At 43.1% G+C, this 24519-nt stretch overlaps 1 protein-coding gene and 1 long non-coding RNA gene across 5 annotated transcripts in view; one reads left to right on the top strand and one right to left on the bottom strand.

Moving 5' to 3' along the window:
* LOC138301320 (uncharacterized) overlaps positions 1-24519 on the top strand; it is a 187928-nt gene that overhangs the window by 142173 nt on the left and 21236 nt on the right. For both annotated transcript variants that reach the window (XR_011205084.1, XR_011205083.1), the window contains exon 2: positions 17322-17393. This is a non-coding gene — a long non-coding RNA (uncharacterized lncRNA). The remainder of the gene's footprint in view (positions 1-17321; positions 17394-24519) is intronic.
* TRAF1 (TNF receptor associated factor 1) overlaps positions 1-24519 on the bottom strand; it is a 129054-nt gene that overhangs the window by 68484 nt on the left and 36051 nt on the right. For all 3 annotated transcript variants that reach the window (XM_069241652.1, XM_069241653.1, XM_069241654.1), the window contains 3 exons: positions 18062-18146; positions 3166-3264; positions 814-975 (listed from right to left, as the gene is read on the bottom strand). In XM_069241652.1, coding sequence (XP_069097753.1) covers positions 814-975; positions 3166-3264; positions 18062-18146 — 346 coding nt within the window. The remainder of the gene's footprint in view (positions 1-813; positions 976-3165; positions 3265-18061; positions 18147-24519) is intronic.

Genomic DNA, 24519 nt, shown 5'->3' on the forward strand with positions numbered 1-24519 from the left:
CCCAGGCAGCGTATATTTACCTTTGTATGTATTGTATTGTAATTGCATTACTACCTCTGACGAGACACTGAAGTGTTTCATGATAGAAGGCGCAGTACTCTGGAACAACTACTGGTTAGTCCAGAGCTAATAGTTATTGTTGTTTATTGGGATCAGCCTTGTGTTCACTTGAAACTGTTCCATGCATTTTCTCCAATGTGTATGTGGTAGATTAAGTTTGCTGATTGCTGGGAAAGGGATGGCTTACCTATAGATGTGCTTTTGAAGAGGGTGACAAGTAATGACTTCTCTATTAGCCAGTTTGCGTGAGTAACTTGTTTAAAGATATATCATGCAAAATGGAGGCCTGTGTTGTTAAACATCTGTGACTATTCTGCAAGGCCCTATTTTCTCTCAGAGCATCACTAACATCTGCGTAAATTAACATAAATTTATGATTTCACATATTTTGGGATTTCACGCTTTTGTTCAAAGACGAAATATGCTAAGAACCTATTATGTAATTTAAAGAATAATCTGCGTAGGCAGTACATTTATTGGGAGAAAGACATTATATGGACACACATTCACATTGGGAGCATATCATTTAATGGAATTACATTTGTGAAGATTTAAGAAGGTTTTGGCGATGCCTCACATTTATAATTACATTCATAAGAGCATAGTCAGAATAACTTCTAATTTGGCTCCAAAATGTTATCAGTTCACTCCATATGTATGTAGAGAATATTTTTACACCACAGTAACCTGTTAAAAAATACACTGTAAGCACAAAACCTCAGAAAGGAATAATAAACCAAACAAGGATCTTACTTGGAATTCGTAGTTGGAAAGCTTTCGTTTACACTTTGGGCAAACCATCAAATTATTTGCACATTCTTTGTCCAAGTGATCCGCCAATTTCCTTCGCATGACCACATGCCCACAGCCAGTAGGGCAAGGGATTAACGCGTGTTCACATAAACTTTGGTGGTCCTAGAGGAAAGGAAAACCGATTTACATGGGTGTAAAGTTACACAACGTTTTATGTGGCTAAAAGAAAGACTAATGAGAAGAAAAAAAAGAGTACTGGGAAGGGGGAAACAAAACTGAACAAAGAGGTTATCAAAGAAAAACAGAAAAAGATAGAACTCAAAAGTGAGGAAACCATCAAAAAAAGAGAATGAGAGAGAAATAACACATTCAATACAAAGAAAGATGAATGAAGACAGAAAACAGAGGAAAAGCAAAAATTTAAAATAGACAAAAAAGAAACAAACAAACAAAGGAAGAAAGAAATGGCGTCACTCATGCAGTTAAGCCTTCTAAAGTTCATTGCCACAACTCTGATATCCCCATCCATATGCGCTTACCAAAGCTCAATGCCACCAAACCTATCATCCCCCATGAATGGGAGCTTATTAAATCCTTTGCCTCCACCATGGACGTCCCCAATTGATGTGACCTTACTAAAGCCCAATACCTTCACTCCTGACATGGACCCTGTAAAGCAGCTTAATAAAGTTCCACAACTCCAACACTGGCATCCACCATTTTTATAAGCTTCCTAAAGGTTAGTGACTCCAACACTGATATCCTCAATATATATGAGTTTACTAAAGTCAAATGGTTCCAACGGGGACATTATACATGTATGTTAGTATCAGATACCTCAACAATTAGTGTGAATTTTTCATCCTTGAATTCAACTATGTTGGGCACACGCTGCCTCCAGACAAAGAGGTAAAAAGTCTTGGAGTAAACTTGGACCGTGGCCCATGAATGCAAAAATAACCCATATTATAGACCCAATCAAAATAGTATTTAAATGACTTGCGGTCTTTCTTCATTGTCAACAATGAACTACAAGGACCCCAAAGCTTCAAGCTTTCATTGGTGGCTGCAGAAACTGAGGAAGAAAAACTATAGATGATACTCAACATGTCCCCATAGGAAAAGGCGTGCCATGTCTTTCCACCACCACCCCTGTTGCTTTCCAGTGCACAATATCAAACAATCAATGGTGCATCCAGTGGTTAAGGAGACCTACAAATACAGTGAATATACCCTTCATTGCTCTAAAATCACAAGATCTAGATTTCTGAAATGGAGCAGAAGCTCCCTTTCAATTCAGACACTCTGAGGAGACTTCAATTGGATAAAGGACAGCACCCCACAGTTCCCATGTCACAGTATTTCTAAAGATGAGTTCCTTTTAATCCTTAAGAAAGCCTGCATCTATATGTTTTTCTGTGGCTCCAACATCATACATGAGATAAACGCAGGCCATCATCAACCATGCTTTCTCCGCTTTAGCTTCATATTAATTTTTTTAGAGATTCTTTTGAAACAGGTGGCTATGTAAAGAAGTATTAAAAGTGCTTTGCATTCTGTGGTAGAGGATGAGGAATGAATGAATGAATGGATTAAGGAAAGGCACAAACAAAGAAGGTCAGATGTAAGTTCAGGTGGAAATAGAGGAAGGGGGAACATGTAAACTATGAGAAAGAAAGACAGAAATAGAGGTAGGAGTGATGAAGGAGAAACAGAAAAAAGAGATGACAACAGCAAAAAAACTAAACTGAAAGAAAAAAGAAAGATTGTAAATTCAAAAGAGGCATTAAGGAAGGTAGTGAAGAGAATAGGGAAGAAAAAAACAAACAAGAAGGAAGACAAGATATATATATAGCAAAAGAGAGGGAAAAGTAGTGGAAAGGATAAGGAAAAAGAGGAAGAAAGACAAAGAAAGATCAGAGAAAGAAAGACAGAAAGAAAGAAAGGAGAGAAAGAAAGAAAATGTTAGACTATAAGAAATGTAACTGGCCGAAAGAAAGACAAAGAATGAGGCATTGTTAATTGCAAGGTAACTGAAACAATCAAATTAAAGATATATGGATGTTAAATTAGTCCGTATTAATTGAAGGTCTGAGGAAAAAGGAATACAAATAAAAAAAGAGAATGAACAGAGGGAAGAATTAAATGGAATGATGCAAAAAATAAGAGAAGGAACACTCCCATAACCTTGGCTTTGACCTGCCCACCGAAGATCTTTGCTTTTTGGACGGGATAATTAAAAAAATCTCTCAGTGTGCGTATATGTATATGTGTGTGTGTGTGTGTGTGTATTTATAAATCCTCTTACAAGTATCTCAAAATTATTTGGAAGTGTAATATCTTGAGACTCACTTCATAGGTCTTCATAACACCAGTCCAGCTGCATCCGGGCGTGTCACAGTGCACCTTTAGTTCTGAAATCTCTTTGTTTATTGCAGCATCACTGAACGCCTGTGGGGCAACACAATCAGTAACACAATGAACAATTGTAAAAAGAACAGCTATTGCAAATAAATAACTCAGGATTCTGAAATACAAATACTGACACCCACTGAGGCTACAGTGCGCCTTGAGGCATTCACTACAACACAGTTTTGAATAGGGCAGCGAATATTTACAGAACTGGGGGCCAAATGTACTAAACTGTTTTACATATTCAAAGCAGAGGTGCCATCATGCTCAGATGGCCATGTTAGACATGTAAATATAAAATAAAAAAGGTAAAACAAGCTGCACAAAGCACGAAATAAGCAAGCCAGCAGCCAAGGCCGCATGTTCCAGCTGTGGGTCCCTGGTATGCCCTGAGTAACTTAAAGTTGCAAACATTATGTTTTCATCCCCACTGGGGACGGGTCATTATGACTTCAGCAGATGTAAAAGCCCTGCCACCGAAGTCCCGACTGTCAGGTTGCTGCCATTATGGCCTCCTTCCTGCGGGTCAGTAGGCGGAAACCGGGTAATGGCCTACGGCATTGTCTCCGGCCCATAATAGAATCGGCGGTAATGCCGTAGTGCGTAGAGTGCACCAGCACCCGTTGCGATTTTCACTGTCTGCAAAGCCACCGCCACGGTCATAATGTGGCAGTCGGACCGCCACACTGGCAACGGTCCAATCGCCACAGTGGCCTTGGCGGTGTTAAGACCGGCAGGGTCGTTATGACCCCCTAGGTGTCTGGACAAACCTATCCATCTCTAACAAGTTGTAATGAGAGTGAAAAACGTGTCAGGTGCGGCTGTTACATATTTCAGGTTTCCAATCCAAAGTTGTAATACTGTACCTGAAAAGGTAAAATCCTTTTGTCATTTTTCAGCTCGGCATGGAAGCCACTAGCATATTCTATGCCATGATGGTGCCCTGGTGTTTCTAGCTCTTAGAACTAGATTGTTTTTGACTGGAAAATTGGTAGTAACTCCGCATACCACAAGTCACAATGTCAATTTTGGTCAGAATTGAGTTGAAGGAGACTTATCATCTATTCATTGATGAAACAAAGACATTTGACAAGTCTTGGCAAGGGTAGGTCATTAAGGTGTTTGAGACTAATCTGTGTCTTTGGCATATCTGTAGAATGATGGTTGAATGAGATGTTCAGGTTTGATAAGGGGGGTGAGGTAGAAGTTAAATAGAAGGGGAGGGAGGGGTAAGGTTTGTAGAATGAAAGATTGTGAGGAGACAAGAGGTGACGTGAACAGCATTATTGATACTACATTTGCTTTCCTTTGCAATAGGAGTTCCAATATGTATACTGCATTTTCTACTCTCAGTAGTACAGTATGGTAGTGGACAGTGTCACAAGCTGCTGCTAAGTTCAAGAGAAGCAGTCCTAGGACATTATTACTAAGCCCTGATACTTTCAGGTAATCCTAGGTGGATATCAGAAAAGATTCTGTGTCTTTGCCTGTAAGAACCCAGATTCCTGGTCTGAAATTAGACTGTTCTCTTACAAAATACTGGAGATTTGTGAGACAGCACCACTACCAATTAATTTTCGTAAGACTGGAACACATGAGATAGACCTTTAGTTGAATATGTCAGATGGATCAAGGTTTATTCTTTGATATTTTGATAAAAGAGGTCTGGAGATCAGAAGGGAAATAACCTGTAGCCAGTGATTTGTTGTGTTCTTCTTAACATATCTGGGACTTGCGCTTGGGGGAAGTTTTGGAACATATTTGCTGCGGTTATGGTCTGAAGGAGACCCAGATGGCCTGTTTGCTTTGACCAGTACACTCAATTCAGCATGAGAAAGGAATTTGAATGACGCAAGTGAATGTTGTCTGTTTGCCACCCTTGTTTACATTCTTCATAGGCAGTTGTTTTGGTTCTGATGTAATCTCCTGGTTTCTTTGTTTAGTTGACACGCTTTTGATGATGGCTTCCCAGAACACTGGTTTGTGAATGTGGCATCTTGATAGCAGTGTATTGTAGGATGCTAATTCCATGTAGTTCTTTTAAAGGGCATCCTGCATTTACTATCTATGTGAAATAGAGAAATCTATGTTTACATTTTTGATTATCAATTTGTGATATCCAGGTTTTGCCCTGGCACATGTACCCTCAATGAATAACAGTACACAAATGTGTTAGCCGAAAGTGGGTACATTCCCAGTAACCACCTTGCAAGTTCTCTGATAATGCTGACAGTTTTCCTCCAGGATGCCAGGGACACCAGGGAGCCGACACCAAAAAGAGAAAAACCTATTGCAAGAAATACCAATTTCAGTCTTTCCTTGATGTGACTGACACTATAGAGGGTGGTTGGGGCTTTAACTCTTTTTATGGTACTCCTGTTTCCGACCTGCTATAAAAGAACAAGTCCATAGCCTTCTTCAGGCCTGTGAACTCCAGTGAAGATGGCACGCATTGAGATGAGGGCGATTCTCTTGTTACTTGTTAGGTTACAGAAAAGAACCAACGACCTGCAACAGCAAGAAACTCAAGGATACAGAGCCGCATGCAATAAACATACCTCGAAATGTAGAATATAAGATCAAAAGAAAGACAGGCAAGAACTACTTAAAGATGCTTTCATCATGTTGATAGGGGTGGAAAAACCATTCTAAAGAGGTTGCTAGTTGAGTAATATTTTTGAAACTGAAAGTGCGTGATGGCCAAGAAATGTTTCAAAGCTGGAGAAGTTGTTTCCTGTAGATGGCACCTGTCCTTAGGGGTAACATCAGCCGTAGGTTCCGTACTTTCCTTCTGAGGTTATTCTAAAAACATTTACAATGTTTCACCTTTATACAAGTGTCATAGTTGATTCATTTCTGTGGTCTGCAAACTCCCCGTGACGGCAGAGTGAACACAGGACTGGAAACCCCGGCCTTTCTGAACGCGCCGGTCCTGTGACTCAGTGGTTGGTCCCAGCGTGACTAGTGAAACCCCACGGTCCCCGAGCTCATTGTGTATCAGGGGCTTTTGTAATTGAAGGACATAACGAAATTACCCTAGTGTCGAAGCAGGAAGTACTGCAATAAACAATAGACTTCCTGTAGTGAGCGCCAAGAAATAGGTTGATTCACGGTACACTCTGGATTAATGGATCTGATGCATTTGTGACAAGTTCCAACACCACTGTGGCCAACTCGGTATTTATGCTCCTAAAGTTAATACAAGGGGGTCAGTTGGGTTAGGACATTGGCAAAGGCATTAGGTCTTCTTTTTTACTGTAAGAGTAGGCACAAAAAAAAATAGAAAGAAAAACAAGAAACAAGCCACCACCTAAACCTAGCTACCCACATTTTGCTTGCAATAACATTTTTTAAAGTAAAATGCATTCTTGCAGCTGCGTTACTAGTGATGCTGTTTAAACAAGCATTTCAGTTGTGTCAAGCATTTTATTGTTATTGTTTTTTAAGGAGACAAGTATAAATTACCATCTACCCAAACAATCGAATTGAAGGCAGCTGTAATGTTACAATGCCAATTAAAACGTTCTAACACATTTTAACAACCATTCGCAAGCCAATAGGTCTCGCCTACGTGAGATGCTTTGGCAATGTTTTGTAGCCATGCTGTACTGAAGCACGGATGCTTTGCAGTGTGGCTAAAAGCAATTTTAAAAAGCGCTATGACGCAGCCAGGGCTAATGCGCTGTTTTTTTTTAAAATGCATTAGCGCTAGATGCATCATAGTCCTTTTTTTATTATTATTTTTAGTCAAGCCTCACAGCATCCATGCAACCATAGGGCATGGCTACAAATCGCTGCCAAAGTCGGCAATGCTCATGCTTTAACTTTTGAACAAAATACAATGGCAGAGCCAATAGTCTCAAAGGTAAGACCTATTGGCTTTGCAAATGCTTGTTAGGTCTCGGCAAGGCACTCTTGTGATTCTGAGCAAACCAGTAAATCTCATCATGTATGGAAAAGAAAAAAATAATATGGCATTTGGCAAAAAAAACTATGAAATAAAGAAAGCAATTGAGCCCATTTTCATGTCTAAGTAAAAATAAATTTGGAAGCGAAATAAATGTGCAGTGCAAACGCTGGCACAGGCGAGACCTAAAAAGGAGTGTAGGCAAAATAAATAGCCAGGATTTGCAGTAAATATAAAACAAATGAAATAAAAATTCACACTTGATGCAGATATGTCACTGAAAAGAAAGGAACTACTTTTGAGTGGATGTGAACAATGAGCACAGGATTTGTGAGGCCACTCAAATTGAAGGGAGCCAGTAGGTAAATTGGGCTGTCCCGCTGCCCCATGCTGTGGAGGGCAGAAAGAAAATTGAATGAAAAATGTAAACAATCAAATTATGAAGCCCAACAACCAAAGGTTCCCCTCCGTATCTACATTATGTATCATTTTTTGGTAAGACATCTAGAGCTGTCACCAAGGCTAGACGTAAAATATGTCTCTCCTTCTTCCTCACGAGAGTGATACCTACATACTAAAGGTTTAATTAAGCAAATCTAAAAAGTAAGCCATGTAAGAACATCATGTTAAATTAATATTATTTTAAGAAATCAGCTGTGGACCTGCAGCCAGTTTCCCCCTTACATTACATCACCATAGCCAATACCCACAGCATCCTTCTGGGTCTGTAGTGTTGTAGCTACATATCTATAGTTACTGTACATTGAGCAGTATATTATGATGTTCGATATTAATACGGTGGCAATCAGATCCATCCTACGAAAAATGCAACTAGTTCGGTGTGGATAAAATTTGGGACGGAACATACATTTTGAGTAATTCACCCTTTCAAAATGTCTGTGAGTGGAGCTGAATTATTTTGTACCTACAAGAAAATGTGCTTCATAGAAAAGGGGAGTCTGAGTTTGTTTTGCCAGGGGTGGAATTTGAGACGCAGTAGACAGGAACAGTGTCCCTTTTTTGAGCTAACTGTTAAATGTTGAGTGGAGGTCACTGGGGCCATAATTCGCAGACTTTGCCTGACGCGTGGAACAGTCCTGAGCTTGCCTAGAATGCTGAAGTCCAGTGTTGGATGACTGAGGGACAGTGAGTGAGTGTGGCTGAGTGCTGGGGCAGTTTGGGGAGTATTTGAGCTGATGGCACATTAGCCTACTTGTGAATGTGAGTCTTACAGTATAATTCCAATTACTGTACACTCCAAAGACCTATACTGGCTTAAACAAAGTATTTGTAACACGCTTGCCATTCCAGTGTGGATCACACACAGGATGAGTCAATACTGCAGGTTTTCCATTGTGCGGCTACTCCTAAGAGATGAACAAGAGGTAAAGTGTAATAATTCTGCATCTTGGAATCATCACCTCCAGTGCGGTCAGACTAATCATTAATTCAATCCCTCTGTAGTCAGCAGAAAGGATATAGTCCCTCACTTCATGACTAACGATCCCTTTGAAGTCATCAGAAAGGATGCAGTGCCTTAGGTCCCTACTAGATATCCCTCTTAAGTCAGCAGAAAGGGTTCAGTACCTCAGCTCCTTACTAGATATCCCTCTAAAGTCAACAGAAAAGGGTATAGTCCCTCAGCTCCTTACTAGATATACCTCTGAAGTCAACTGAAAGAGTATAGTTCCTTAGTTCATTACTAAAGACCCCTAGGAGGTCAGCAGAAAGGAAGCAGTACCTCAGGTCCTTACTACCCCTTTGAAGTCAGCAGAAAGGGTGCAGGTCCTCAGCCCATTAGCAATGTTTCCTCTACTTCAGAACTCCTCCTCAAGCCCTTGCACATACGCATCTGTATAGTGGTAATGCCCTACTCAATGGCCTCCCAATCTCCACACTGGCACTCTAGAGGAGCATTCTACATGCTGCAGCATGTCTTATCCAGGGCCTGAAGAAATAAGATCACATCGCCCCCACCCGAATCTAACTCCATTGGCTCCCTTTGCCAGGCTGCACTACCTTCAAAACCAGCTGCATCGTTTGAAAAGTCATCATACACAGCATCTCCGCTTGCCTTGTGATCAGACTGCAGAATAACAAAATACAGGACAACAGGCCTTTTCCATCTATGCACCCAGGACCTGGAACAACATTCATGTATCCATCAGGACCATCCCAATGTTGATCCAATTTAGGAAAGTGGTGAAGACTCACCTCTCCAAAGAACACAACATCACAGTGCATTAACTCCCTACAAATTAGCTTCCTCTCCTACAGCAGCCGACTTTAGGCTTGCCTTTAACTATGTGCAGCACTTCACCGCTGTTGGCTAGGTCTGCACTATAAAAATACCATAAATACACACAGGTCCCTCAGTAATCAGCAGAAATGATGCAATCCCTAGAGTCATCACTATACGTCCCTCTAAAGTGAGCAGAAATATAAATCAGTTACCAGACACCCTGGGCACTCAAGTGCTTCCCCCTCCCACAACTAGAACAATATCTAAGTGCTTTCTTTTTGCCTCCCACATTGTACAAAGTGACACATTTAGGATGTATTAAAAGCTAGGTAAACTCACAACAGGAGTACTTAGAAAGGATAAATAAAGTCCATATTTTTCATTCAAATGTCACATTTATTTACAGTTGGTTGTCATTATGAGAGCCCTGCAAAGATTGCTCAAGGATCCGTGAGCACAAATGGGATTTAGCTTGCTGCTATAAAAAGGCAATACTGGGATTGAAAGGTTACAACAACCACACTTCGCACAAATGAAGAATATTACAGATATATATATATATATATATATATATATATATATATATATATATATAAATATAACCTACTGGCGGACCATGTTCCATAGAAAAGCATTTTTTGACTTGCCTATGTCTTTAGCACTGTTTGATGAATCTTCACAACATTTTCCCAAGAAGTGCCCCAGTGATTCCTGTTGTGCATGGAAAGTTTTGGGGTGATTCATCAAGTAGGAGTCCAGAAAAAGGGTATGGGTAAAAAAAGTGGTGTTTCCCATTTTAAATACCATAGGACCTTTGAACACGACTACAGCGTGAACCAATGGACGGAATTACACCAAATGTGGCAGAAAGTTAGCTGTCAGTACGCAGTTTGTGCTTTTGGGTGATGGGTGCAACTCTGTTCGGACGTTTTTGAGATATTGAAGGGAAAATAAATGTGTTTATCTGAGGTAGTCAATACTTAGAAAATATATGTAAATATTCGTGAATGTGCACGCAAATAGAAGCTGGCCACAACCTGAACAGAAAGTTGGGTCCGTCATTTTAATGTCCCGAGAGATGGTTCCTGGGCCTGAAAAAAAAAATTAAAGGTAGCATAAGGGGTCAGAGTGGAGGTACCCTGACCCCAGGGGTGTGATATAGGGGTGTTTGATGGTCAAATTATAGATTTAAAATGCTTTTTCTTCACCATGAGCGATTAATCGAGATTAATCGTGAATAAGCAAAAAAAAACATTCACAGACTCCGCCATAAACTAATTAATTCACTCATACATGAACTCAGAGACTCTTGCACCCACTCACATACCCACTCAGACACTCATGCACTCACTCAGACTCACCCATAGACTTACACACACACTTTTGGACCCACTCAGACACTCACGCACCCACTCACAGACCCACTGACAGAGACAGGCCCTGTGGTTAACCCTCACTGCTCATGGCCAAAAGTCATGCACGGCATGGGATTGGGTGGTATTAAGGGCTTGGCTGCAGGGCCTGGCCGCACCCTGTGGCCAACCGTTGCTACCCAGGGCCAAACGCTATGCTGCGGTAGTTGCATTAATGTATAGTTAATAAAATTACGTGACATTAACAAAAAACGAATCTTTTGAAATTAAGTGAAAGATCCAAATATTATCTTTCTTTGTTTCTGGCAGACTTTTTGGTGGCTGGTTCAGGGCTCAAGCTCAAGGCTGCTGCTGCATGTTATTGGTGTTTTACAGGGCCCTGTAAGAGTTGCAGCCTAGCCCGCCCCAGCAGTAAAGGAAGTGTTTACACTCGGAGGGCCTTATTACAAGGCTGGCGGTCCGAACGCCACATTGCGAGGTTGCAAGGCAGACCCGCCACCCTACTGTCGTCCCAGACAGGATCAGCGATCCCGGCGGGCTGACGGCAGTCCTGGTTGTAATCAGCCAGGGCAGCACTGAAGTTAACACTGCCATGCTGATTAAAACCTTGTTCTCTGCCAGCCTTTTCAGGGCACCATCATGGGGCCCCTACACTGCCTATGCCCGTGGGTCCCCCTAACCAGCACCCTTGAAATGCACACTGTCTGCTGTGCAGCGTGCATGTTAAGGGTGCTGGGGCTCCCTGTGTGTGGCAGCATTGCCATCTGCACTATTATGAGCTGCTGACAATGCTGCCACACCTTTCCCAGCGAGCTGACCAGCAGAAACTTTGGTTTCTGTTGATCAGCCCAGTGGCAAAGTCGTAATAGGGGTGGCGGGGAGGTCGCCTGCACCATGGTGTCCTCACCGTCGGTAGTTTGGCGGACAGATGTTTCCTTCAGCCAAACTCATAATCAGCCCCATGGTATGAGAGTTGGGTGCGACTGTCACCAGCTCCTGCTAAGGTCGTTGACTATTCAGTACTGCAGCAGCTCCTCCTGTTCCCACCACCCCCTAAATCATTGTAAATGCAGAAAGAAAGCAGGTGCAATTGAAACATTCAATCAAATCAAATGATGTGACCACAAAATATGTTACTTTTGTGGGGGGTGGTCCCATACATTTCACAACAATGTTCTCTCCTGTTGGTGGGGCTCTGAGGAGAGCAGGTGCCAGCCCAGGTGTTTAGAGGTGTCATCATGTTTGAAATGAGCAGCAGGGAAAAAGCCTTTCCAAAGCCACCTGGTCTCCAGCGATCCAGGCATCAAGGTCATCTGCTGGGGGTTTCCTGTCTCTTAGCAGGATTTGTGGTATTGAGGTAGCGGGGCTCAAGGCTGCTGTTGCTACCACCTCTTGCTGCCTTGCAGGGTGCTGAGGGAACAGGCAGCCTGGCATGCTGTTGCATTAAGGGAAGTGTGTAGATATATAGTTGGCATGCTACAAGCCACGATTTCCTTTTAAACTCATTTACTATTCAATATCCAGCGATTCCTTGCTCTGTCGTGTCCAGACTGTACGACAGGGACAAACCAGGGGAGTCTTCTTATGATACAGGACTACTGACCTTGTCCTGGGACTTAATCATGCGTGGTAGCATACAAGACAGGTCTCCTTTTCCCTACCAGCCTACGCAGGTAAATTTCCACTACCACGATGTGCCCAAGCCCTCCGTTGATAACCATCCATGCATAGGAGGTATATATGTTAGGAATACTATGGCTTTATAATTGTTCACTGTGTGTTAGTGCAACTCCGTATTAAATGCAAGGATGTGACTGTAACGTCAGTGGAATCCACTTTGGATTGACCCTCAAAAAGAGGGACACAACACAGAGGCAGAGGGACAGTGTACTTCTGGCTTCGTGAGCTTTGGCTTTATTGTCAAGCAGTAAAATGTTGGAAGATGAAGAAAGGACTGCGATAGATATGCAGCAGTGAACGTTTTAGCAGATGCCTACTGATTGCCTCTTTCTAAGAACCTGATGGAGGGTGTATGAAAGAAGATACAGGGTTTTCTTTGTGTGGAGGAAATTATCCAAGCAGGGCCTTCCCTATGTCTCCCACTGGGGACAGCCCCAAAGGCTAATGGCTGCCAGGTGCAATGTCGTCATGCACGACTGTATACATATTTTGGTTGCTCCAGTTGGAGACACCCCTGGTCACTACCTGCTGCAGAAACCATCACCTGAATAAGGACTATGGCCCTCATTACAACCCTGGTGGTCAAAGACCGCCAGGGCTGTTCTGACGATTGCACCGGCAACAGGCTGGCGGTGCAATCCTGCTAAGGACCGGCGGTTTACCACCACGTTGGTCCCGGCAGTTGTAATCCCCCAGGGCAGCGCTGCTTTACATAGGGAAGGCCCTGCTTGCAGCGCTGCCCAGGGGATTACGAGTCCCCCTCCCGCCAGCCTTTTCATGGCGGTAGGAACCGCCATGAAAAGGCTGGCGGAAAGGGGAGTTGCGGGGCCCCAAGCCACGGCCCCATGAAGCTTTTCACTGTCTGCATAGCAGACAGTGAAAAGCGCGACGGGTGCAACTGCACCCGTCGCACCGCCGCAATCCCGCCGGCTCCATTTGGAGCCGGCTCCTGTGTTGCGGCTGACATCCCCACTGGGGCGGCGGGCGGAAACTAGGTTTCCGCCCGCCGGCCCAGCGGGGATCTCGTAATGGCCACTGCGGGAGTGCGGACGCACGTCGGTTACAACTTGGCGGGCGGTGGTTCCCGCCCGCCAATGTTGTAATGAGGGCCTATGTCTGCTCTGCAAAGAAAAGATATACTAAGAAAGAGAACAGCTTTGACAGTGAAATCAAATTTCCCTGTCCAAAACATGGCTACAAATGCGGAACTAAGACTTCCTCTCTTGGTCGCAGAAATGAAATGGTACTCTATAGATCAGCAGAGAAATTCCTGAGATCGAGGGTTGTTGTCCGTGGCAATCAATCTCCCGGAGTGGTGCGAACATCGTCTTGAAAGTCTGCAAGAAGCTGCTGGGGCAGCTTTAAGACTGCCTTGGTATAAGAGCTTGTATGACCTACGTAGAGAAGGGAACTGAAGATACCTCTAGATGAATACACGGACCTGAGGGGAGAGTGAAACTGAAGATACACCTGCAGAAGCGACTTCTCAGAGGAGTACCGCAACTGTTTCCAGAAGCGTATACTGTAGTGGGTGTGAGGCAGAAGCGGACTCCAGTGATGGTCTGGATTTCCCTGCTCACATCTAAAATCATCCTCAGTACACTGCAACCAAGGAGAGGTAGGGGCACAGGAGCTGAGCCCAGGGCTGGAGTTAGATTTCCTACCTTCCGATCACTGCTTAAACCATAACCTGTGCACCGTACCAATCGAGGAGAAGGAGAGAGCAAAAGATTGTGACAATGCCTGTGGCTTTCTAAGACTGTGCCTGACACCCAACATACTTGTTGACTCTCCAGGTGAGCAGAAAATCATCACTAAATTACCAGCATCAGAGAGTACGCTCTTCACGTGCTTCGGAGCGGGGCTTTCGCTTTGGGACTGTTCCCCTTCTGGAGCCTGCAGCCTTACAGGCTGACCGGATGTGATCTACACAGAGCATCCAAATGATATTGGAGGTAGGCAGGGCTGTCGCAATCACACTCCAGAGTGAGTGTCTTGCACCGAGGACTTCACTGTTGCTATGCTTTGGTAGTTCAAACACCCTAGCATTTGTGCTCAGCAGTCATTGGAATGCTTATGACTTTAGAAACAGCCCAGGTGGGAGCTGCCAGTGACTAGGGCATTGAAGGACTGCTCTGCAGGCCACCAACTCATACGCCTGCTTACGCTAAGGCTGCGCCTGTGTGATTATTCTATATCCGATACGTTTTTGCCTAGTTTGCTGTTGTCCCTGTTATAGGACCCTGTGCCCATTGGCATATTCCTTTGTGTGGCATTTTGAATTTGTTGTATGAAGTACTTCTCTTTTATAAAAGATATTCATTGGTTTGGACAATCATTATTGCTTTGCTATTTGGTAAATGTTGAGTTCTGAGTCTCTGCCCCACACCACCTCTTGTAGATGCCTTTCGGCTGCTCATCATGGTTCCCGGATGGCCTAGTGTTGAAAGACTGGTGTTCAGATGGCAGTGCCATTGCAAGCCTGCACTTGAAATGCAGTGATAAAATACTTTACCCATCATCCTTGTGTCCTGGACCATCTACTTGCCAATGACCCCGAACGGGTTCTGATGCCTTTATATCAATTTTTTGTCTTTGACTGCAAAGACGTGGGTGCTTTAGAAAAGCTGGCATTTAAACCAGAATCCATGCACTTATAAACAAGCACATGAAATTATGTATATACTTGATGCACAAATGAGTACAAAGTAGAAGAATACAAATATTGCTTAACATAGAATTCGCTATTAACGCTGTGACCTATATTTGGAATCACTGAAGTTGGTATGAGAGCTGATATTGCAAATTAATGGCAACTATTTGTGATACATTAAAAAAATCTTACATGGTGCATGAGGTTTGTATTCTGATCCGGCTTCTATTCTGCATGGGTGCCTTGCAAAAAGAACAAATTATTGCACTCATTTGGACATTTGATAATAACATTTTCAAATCAATTTTGCTTTTATAAGTCACCTGAATGTTTTTTATATATCAGTCTGAAGGGGATCTTAGAAGTGGCTGCCAGTGACAGCATTTTTATACGCTTATGTGGAGCTTGGCAATTACATGTTTATACTGGGGTTAGATAGCAAATCCAATGTGCTGGGTGTATGTTTTTAAGAGTTAACCACTTGCTGTGAATGTGTTTCCTTCCCGCAGCTTGTTAATCCCTGAAAGTGTTAATGGTGTACAGGTGAGAGATCCAAAGGTAAGAACCTGCTGGACCAGTGTCACAGACAGAGGACGCTGCCAGAAAGATTGAAAACACCCCGAGGCCACATTACAAGTGCATGTGATGCCATACACTACTAAACCTTCTTGGCACCCCTGTGGCTCGGGCTAAAGGGGGGGGGGGGGGGGGGGGGGGAGGAATCCACCCTTTCAAAATAGCAGGGTGGACCCGTCCACCCACATCTGCCCCCTGACTTGTGCCCTGCGTGCGCCAAGAGAAGGAACAGGCGTGGTCAGAAATCGAATATGCTATGCCATCTTTTTACCTCTTCTGTTGGTACAATAAAAGTTACCTTCCCAACCCACAATAAATAACATTCTTTCTTGAACCACGATAAATACAAACCACTGCACTGAAAGAAAAACAAAGAGAACGTGACAGCAGACCTCCATGGAAGAGACAACACCTAATTATTGAAAGAACAACAAATACCAGATGGTCCAGCGTGGGATATGAACAAAGCCTTTTCACTCACAACAAAAGCTTTGTCAATAAGTGGAGTAATAAAAATCCACAGCTGCAATCGGGGCAGGATGTTCCCCGGCAAAGAGAGACAATAAAATTACGTAAAACACCAGTAGTCATTTTAATAAGACTGGAAAGTCCCCAGCACTTCTTCAAACATCAAGATCGTGGGATTAGAAGAAATTGTGAATAAGTGAAGAAGAAACGAGGACTGTAAAACTATTAAAAATTCACGACACCTTGTGTTCAGTTTATGTACTGCACAGAAGCCTGGATTCTAGGGGCATCTGGGCCTTGATATAAGACTGGCGGGTTGGTGGAGGACACCAGATGGAAGTGCAAGTACAGGCATGAGAATGTCCTTGTCCCCTCTGGCGGAAACTGTGCTTGCCAGAAACCTCTAGTCCATGGGAACTGGAGTTATCTCACCCTCCCAGGGACTCGGGGACTTTCTTGTCAATTCTTCAGGTCCGCCACAGATGGATAAGGGATAATGTTGGGACTTGAGATAGACTGAGGGCTCGGATATTTGGGACTCCCATTGAAAACTGAAGGCTTAGGGGACGCAACTACAGAGTTTACCACACCATTTAAAAGCTGCACATCTCGAGTCTTCCTCTGTTAAATGTCAGTAGGACAGAAGGTGAGCTAAGAACTTGGACATGTGAATTGAGTGCCTAAGACAACAAATCAAAATGTTATGCCCCATTTGAATGGGGTAACTTGTGATGAGCGATAATTATATCACCTAGAAAATTGCAAACCTTGAGCATAGAATTTACTGTGTGCAATAATTATCCCACAACCCTCAGAGGCGCACTTGATTAAGACCTTATGTTTTACATATGTGGAAGAGACACCCCATAAAGTAGGGGTAATTTAAGGGATACTTCGAAGCCTATGTTTACTATCAGAGTTGGGGTATCTCTTACTGGTTAGGTTTAGGACTTGAAAGAAAGCAAATAGTTACAGTCAGAGGTTTCAATTGAAATCGAATAAAGTTGATTTTTTATTTTTTTACAATCCGAGTGTATTTAGCCAAGAAAACAAATATGTGATGTTTTTTTATATGAAAATTCTGAATACATGTTTTCTCACATTGCATTTGCCATTTAAATTATAAATCCCCTCATTACAAGTTTTTTAAGTTTCTCACAATGGCTTTTTTAACTTTTTTCCTTATTTTGAGTCTAGACTCGCATGGGATCACCGGCTGCTCATTGGATATGCTGCGTTTTCTGAACATAACTAACCTGATAATGAAAGGTAAGGCACAACTCCAGTACTTCAGAGAGGAACGACCACATTTGTGGAAAAATGTCTCTTTTACAATAATTTATGTAGGATACACCTCCTCAAATTAGTGGGGGTGTAGGAGTAAGAAAAATACATTTGCACTTATTCTATTGTTTTTCAGTTTTGTTTATAAGGAAGCATATATATTCACAGGCAAAACTGGAAATCACAAAACATTTCCAGAATTACAGCTGGACAGCAGCCACTGGCGTAATCTTACTAGTGTAATGCGGAAAAGTTTTGTAAACTTTTGACGCACATCTGCACCCATGAACGGTCAGAAAGCTGCAAGACAGATTTTCAGCTGTGTTGGAGAATGGGCCATAAGAAATCTCTGCAAAAATGTAGCACTGCAGAGAAAAATTCTGCATACATTTTCTAGCCTGGGATTATGTCACAAATATGCAAGTTACACCAATTGCACACCGTGGGTTATTTTTGGCTTGACTAGTTTCTAATAGGGCAGAAATGAATTGAAAGCTTTGGGTGGGGAAAGATGAAAGAAAACCGGGAAACTTTGCAAGAATGCAGAATACAAGAACTTTGCAAAGCTCTGTGGACAATACATTTCACAAACCTCTGATCAGCTGATGCTGAAATGAAAATGACAACTAACCGAAAAGTATCACACAACCTACCCTTTCTTCTGTCAACAGGCTTCCTTCATCCACATTTTTAGGGTCTTCCTCTTTGCACTTCTGGCAAATTGAACTTTTGGTGTTTCTGTTAAAAAATAAAATAATGGAGTGTCAAATCACTTGCATTTTTCAGAATGTTTTTTTAAAACATATATTTAGTTTAGGAATTTCTCTTACTCATTATGTTATCCAAGCATATTTGAGATTTAATTCAAAGATGTTCCCCTACTAAGAACTGGTTTCCCCAGAGCTGCTTCTTACTACATTTGCCAAGAGTATCATAGGTTTCCCTACTTAGATAAACAAAGTTGATATACTACAAGAGTCCTTCAATATTACTAAAGATACTGGGCTTAGAGCTCATGCTGTATGAATCCTGTCAAGCCGCCTCTAAGTCCATATAAGATACAGATTTAAATGTAAGGTTACTCTCGTGCTACACAAAGACTTCTGGGGAAATGGACGTATATATGTCAATATATGTCAACTACAAAACTTTGTTATAACCAGGTGTGAACAGCATTAAGGTATATGAAAAAAGCAACCCACCAGCAACAGAGCACACCTGTTAGAGTGAGACCCTATCTGGGGAATAACATCCCACCCCTGCTAGTTAAGACAGAAACACGTTGCAGATTGCCAATAAGAGGAACACAAACACACCATTTGTGTAAAGTTTACATTTCTGCATTCATCATGTGCACTTTTATTGAGTCTTTCACCTTCACCCCTATTTTTTGAATCACCTATACCTTTTTTCCCCACCTTTTCCATGTTGGTTGATATTAGCTCACTGAAGCACAGAGTCAGCAGCATGGGCCCCTCCGATAACTGGATATGTTTTTAATTTGTACTCAGAGTAACAAAAATGTACTTGTTTGGTCTGCCCTTCAAGACACCATCAGCTGCTTTGCTAGACTATTGGGTCTCATTACGAGTGTGGCTGTCTACAGACCCACACACACACACGTGGTAGTGGTCAGGACTGCCGCTGTTGCGGCAGTCCGACCGCCATATAACAACCCTGGCGGTCAGACAGCTGGAGAACCTCCAGCACCGCCAGCATCCATGACCCCGGGGGCCTAGGAGAGGCAGCGCTGTAACAACACCATGAAAAGGCTGGCACAGAACAGGTGTAGGGGGGCCACAGGGGCGGCCCTGCACTGCTCACGCACTTTCGGATAAGTTGGAATGTGTGGAAACAGGAGGATGTGACTGAGTTGACTTGGCGGGTCATGGTGAGCGAAGAATCCAGGATGAAGTAGAGGTTGTGTGCATGGTTAGCTGCGATGGGGGGGGCTGCCGAAGGAACAGGCCACCAGGAGTCGTCCCATGCAGATGAAGAGGGTCCCAGGATGAGGTTCTTGGTCTTATCAGAGTTCAGCTTGATGTAGATTTACTTCATCCAGTCGGTGACGGCTTCCATCCCATTGTGAAAATTCATCTTGCTAGTTGTGGAGTTTTCGGGGAGTGAGATGATCATCTGGGTGTTGTCGGCATAGGAGATGATGTTCAGTCCGTGCTTCTTTACAATGGATCGTAGCAGGCCATGTAAATGTTGAAGTATTGGGTTCAGGGCGGAGCCATTGGGAACACAGCAGCTGATCTCCGTAGGTTCCGACAGGTAAGGCGGGAGTCTGACTCTCTGTGTTCTGTCAGTCAGGAGCATATCCATTGTACAGCCTTTCAGCAGGTGTCAGCTGCATGGAGTTTGGAGCAGAGGGTGTGATGCGAGACTGTGTCCAAGGCAGCCGATTGGTCCAGTAGGTTGAGGGCTGCTTTTTGGATGCGGAGCAAATGTCATCTGTGGTGGAGAGGAGAGTGGTCTCTGTGCTGTGGTTGCTCCTGACACCTGATTGGGGATGTCAAGGATTTTGTTGTCCTCAATGTGTTTGCGGAGCTGTGTGTTGAAGGCCTTTAGGATGGCTGGAAAAGGCAGCAGAGAAATGGGGCAGTAGTTCTTGAGGTCCATGGGGTCTTCAGGAGCGGGCGGATCTCGGCATGCTTCCAGTGCTCAGGAAGGTAGTCATTTCCATTGAACAGCTGAGAGTGTGGCGGGCTGGAGTGTGATAGAGGTATCGGCTTTGTTGAAAATGTGGTGAGGACAGGGGTAAGTTGGGGCTCCGGAGTGGATGCCAGTCATGATGGAGCCAGTCTCCTCCATGGTGAGGGTGGTCCAGCAGTGTAGGATCTGCGAAGGTTCGGAGGGTCTGAGCTGGAGACTCTGGTGTTCTTGGGGTCCGAAGCTATTGTAGGTTTTTGGTGAAGTTGGCAGGTCTGGCCTTGTAAAGGCAAGATCGACTGGTTTTGCCAATGCTGGTTTACTAATGTCATTTCAAAAGACATACTGCAGACGTTTGTGGATATTAATGGATCTCTAAGCAACTCTGCAGGTGGCCATGTACATGCAGCATGATAACACTAGGAGTATCAAAGTTGAGGGAAAGTGAGCTACTCTTATGCTTTTAATGATAAAATTGTCATGTGAAATGTATTATGTAATGGCTTTTCGATTTTTAGATGTATGTGTGATTATCTGATTTAATTAGGATTTGATTACCTCTTCCTTTTGATCTGAAGTTGCGTCTTCTCTTGATGTGTGAAAGAACATTGCAAGTGCCAAATGCAAAAGACCCAAGAACTCAGTAGAGAATATTTGACAATCGCATTAATTAATGGGTTAATGTGTCATGCTCAAAATTGGTGGTCTATTTGATCCAGGAGCCTGTTTATGAAAAACAATCTGCTTTTTTTTAACTGTTGAGTTCTTGCTTCCGGTCTCACGTCAGGGTGGCATAATCTTTGTGCTGTGCATTGACAGTCACTTACTGGAGTCATCAGTGTGTTTTGACATTCATTAAGGGTCGGAGATTGAGGGACTCTGATCCAATAGTGCGCTATATATGAATAAATAAGAGATGAATTCTTGATGGAATAGAGTGTGCATCCAGAAGGTTTTTTATATCCTATTAAGACACTAAAGAAGCTCTGGGTTACCAACAGCAGAGCCTCAGCTGACTCCATTGTTAGAAATCCTTCACCTGGTGGCCGACCTGCCAGAAGGCCACTAGCTGATGATGGTGGTAGCTACGTCCTTTGTAGGACAGGGCTACAGCCAATGTTCTACTCAGCCCAAGCATTTAATGTTCTTAAACCTGACTCCATCCCAACACCACCTAAGAAGGTACTAAGACCTGTCCCCTCCAACTTAGCTCAACAGTCTCAGAAATTGTGACTGAAGAACCATTAGTAAAAAGAAAAAGAAAACAGACTTTCACATCCACCCAAAATGTGGTAGACATGAATATAAAAGAATATATAAATAGCAATAACAAATCTCAGTAAAAGTTTGCTGTTTGGAAAAAAGAGGTTGTTTCGGATTATGAGTTTGGCGGTCCGTGGACCACTGTACCCACAATGGTGGTCGTACCGCTGCAACCTTGGCTGTCCGACCTCCACATTACAATGCTGCCGGTCAGACCACCAGCACACCGCCGCCACCATCAGGATCAGAGAACCAGACAGTTTGGCGGCGGAGCAAGTCATGGTCAGCCACAGCATGCAGAGTTTGGCACTGCTGTGATTATTAGGACTTGCCTTTCTGCCAGCCTTTTCATGGCTGGGACATTGCCATGAAAAGGCTGGTGAAAGGCAGGAACAGGGCCACAGGAGGGCCCTTCCACTGCCCATGATCATGGCATGGTCATTGCAGGCAACCCCCTGTCAGCACCCTTGGAATGCGCACTGTCTGCAATGCCAGACAGTCCGCATTCCGAAGGTGCTGGGGCACCGTGTGTGCGACGGCATTAGCCATGGACCTCCATGTGAGCTGAGCTGAAGCCAATGCTGTTGCACTGTTTACGCTGGCCAGCCCAGCAGAAGCATCATAATACGGCAGTGGGGAGGGCGCCAACTTGACAGCTGCTTACCCACAGTCGTATTGGCTGTCTGACAGCCGGACCATCATAATACGGCGGTGTGGAAGCTGCCAGCTTGGTGACGGCCTCCAGACCTCTGTATTGGCGGTCTGACGGTCAGACTGCCTAACTCGTAATCAGGTGTCTGCTATACAAGATCCCTAATATACTGCTGGGTAATATCTGCACACTAGTGTATGGAGGTTAGATCACTCACAAACAGATATTCCAGCAGTTCCATTTGCATGTCAAATAAAGTTTTACATGCAATTAGATCATGGGGGCACAACACAATCTACAGTGACATAATAGCAATTGGAAGATTTTAATTTGATAAACTGTCTTCAACCAAACATGAAAGAGTGAATCCATTCCTTGAACCTGACCTCCCACCACAATGCAGTTGGACAAGGCAATCAGTGGCAATTGCTTACCATATCAAATCAAGTTGAAAGATCAAGGCTGCAGTCGTATCTCCATCTACAATGGAGGGAACTTCACCCATGATGTGAAACTAATCTACCTCTATAGTAGAGAGAAATCAGACAAAGTCTAAGGAAGGTGTAGATGACATTCAGCTGTCAGCTAAAGCGGAGGTGCTGCCAACAACATTTTTCCCAGGTAAGGAAGGGCAGAAATAAAGAAACTATTCTGAAGGACAAGGCAGTCCAAATGGGTTTCCTCAAAAGAAGTGGCATATGGCCATTTTTAAGGCACAAGAGATATATACCCTGCTCATCTGAAAAATTAACAATGCAAAGAATGTGTGAAGAGGAAAGACCAACTTTCAAATCCGAGACAAAATCGAGAATTAGACGAAGAGCCCATAGATTTAACTACACTATATAACTAAGTTACACATAAATGGGATAAAGAAGTCCACAGAGAAATATCACTAGAATTCAAAAGAGAAGGAAGAACAGGAGAGAGATTAATAATGACACTCAGAGACTGAAATTTGTTTATCAAGAATTAAGAGATGAGGTAACAATTTCAATTGAATAGGGGTTGTAACTACGACGTGCTCTTAGATACTCCTCACTTCAACTAGAAGGTAAATTGAGGGAGAGATGCATATTCTTTAGGGACGATTGTCAGTAACAGGTATGGAGGAGACACTTAGCATGGATGAGGAACAGAACATGGTTTATACATTTTCAATTTGTTCTTTTTAAATCATACAAATTTAGTCATACTTTGGAAATGAAAATCTGAATTTCTTTTTAATTCCCACTCCAACAGGGGAGTAGAAGAGGCATTCCTCATAACAAGCTCACATCATTACAACACTTAGGTAACTGACTCTTGTGAGTGATTTACATGTGTAATTTACTCTTACGCTTTAGAGTAAGGTTACTACTTTTGGCTAGTCACAAAATCTGAGTGTAAAGTTACTAAAAAATGTTCTCTGGTACACTAGCCTCAATGCTGGTGCAGTGTTCACTTTGTGAGGGTAACAAGTGAGTCTACATTTCTGTGGGCATTCCTGGTTTGCAGTCTATGTAATAGTAAATCAACCTTTAGCAGCATACAACCTGTCCTTTAGCAGCATTCAATCTATTGTCTCGCTTGATGAGAGAAACTTTTCAGTGAGACAAACAGAATGACGCATGCATTAACACCTCTAGCAGGAACCCAGAGTGCTCAACTCTATGTTGATAGGGTATCAATTTGAAGGTTTCCACTTCCTGTTACTGCACGGAGAGTGTGCCAAGTATGCGAATCAACAGGAGATCTCTATTGAACCTGTTATCCATCTTCAGTCAACACATCTGTAAATGGATGACTAGATTGGGATTGTTTGAAAAGCCTACTTCAGTTTCACACCACTCACACCTGCAGAGTTCACACATGCCCCTGGCAGGGCAGGATGCCAGCTGAAGAAGCCTGTCCTGATAAGCAGAAGAGTTTGATCCCTACACAACCAGAAGCTGAAAAAAAAGGGCGTGGGGGATTCTTTCCTGATTTATCAGAGGGTTATGAGGAGGCTTCAAGCAACAATTACGTTTTACCTTATGCGGAGTATTGTTGGGAACGAGAGGATATGTATGTTGTGCGTTTGTGTGCGTTTCTGATTATGTCAGTATGTGTATGGTCTATATATGCATGCTGGTGACATGTGTTCCTGGTCTTGGCTTTTTTAACCAATTTACCTTACGTATATGTTACCAAGCATTGAACTGATCCTATCCAAAAACAGATAAACTTCATAGTACATTCTTTTGCGCGATCATACACACAAAAGGAACGTACAGTGCACCTTTCCTTAGGAAAGACTTTGCTTTGCCAAAGCCAAGAAACATAGCAATGTACCCATTCAAGCTGAGTAGAAGATCCTCTGCTTTCAAAATAGGGTTGTATGAATTTGTGATAAAATAGAGACCATGTCTTTATGCAAGCAGGGCGTCCACAAAGAGCCAAGTCAAGTTCTTTAACATAAACAAATTAGAAAAAAGTTGAAAAAATTGATAGAACAGACCTTTCCTTAACTTGAAATCATCTCGTCAGGAAAGCCCTAAATGTTTCCAGTACACCATCAAT

Source organism: Pleurodeles waltl, chromosome 6 (assembly GCF_031143425.1).
Source record: "Pleurodeles waltl isolate 20211129_DDA chromosome 6, aPleWal1.hap1.20221129, whole genome shotgun sequence".
Classification (NCBI taxonomy): Eukaryota; Metazoa; Chordata; class Amphibia; order Caudata; family Salamandridae; genus Pleurodeles; species Pleurodeles waltl.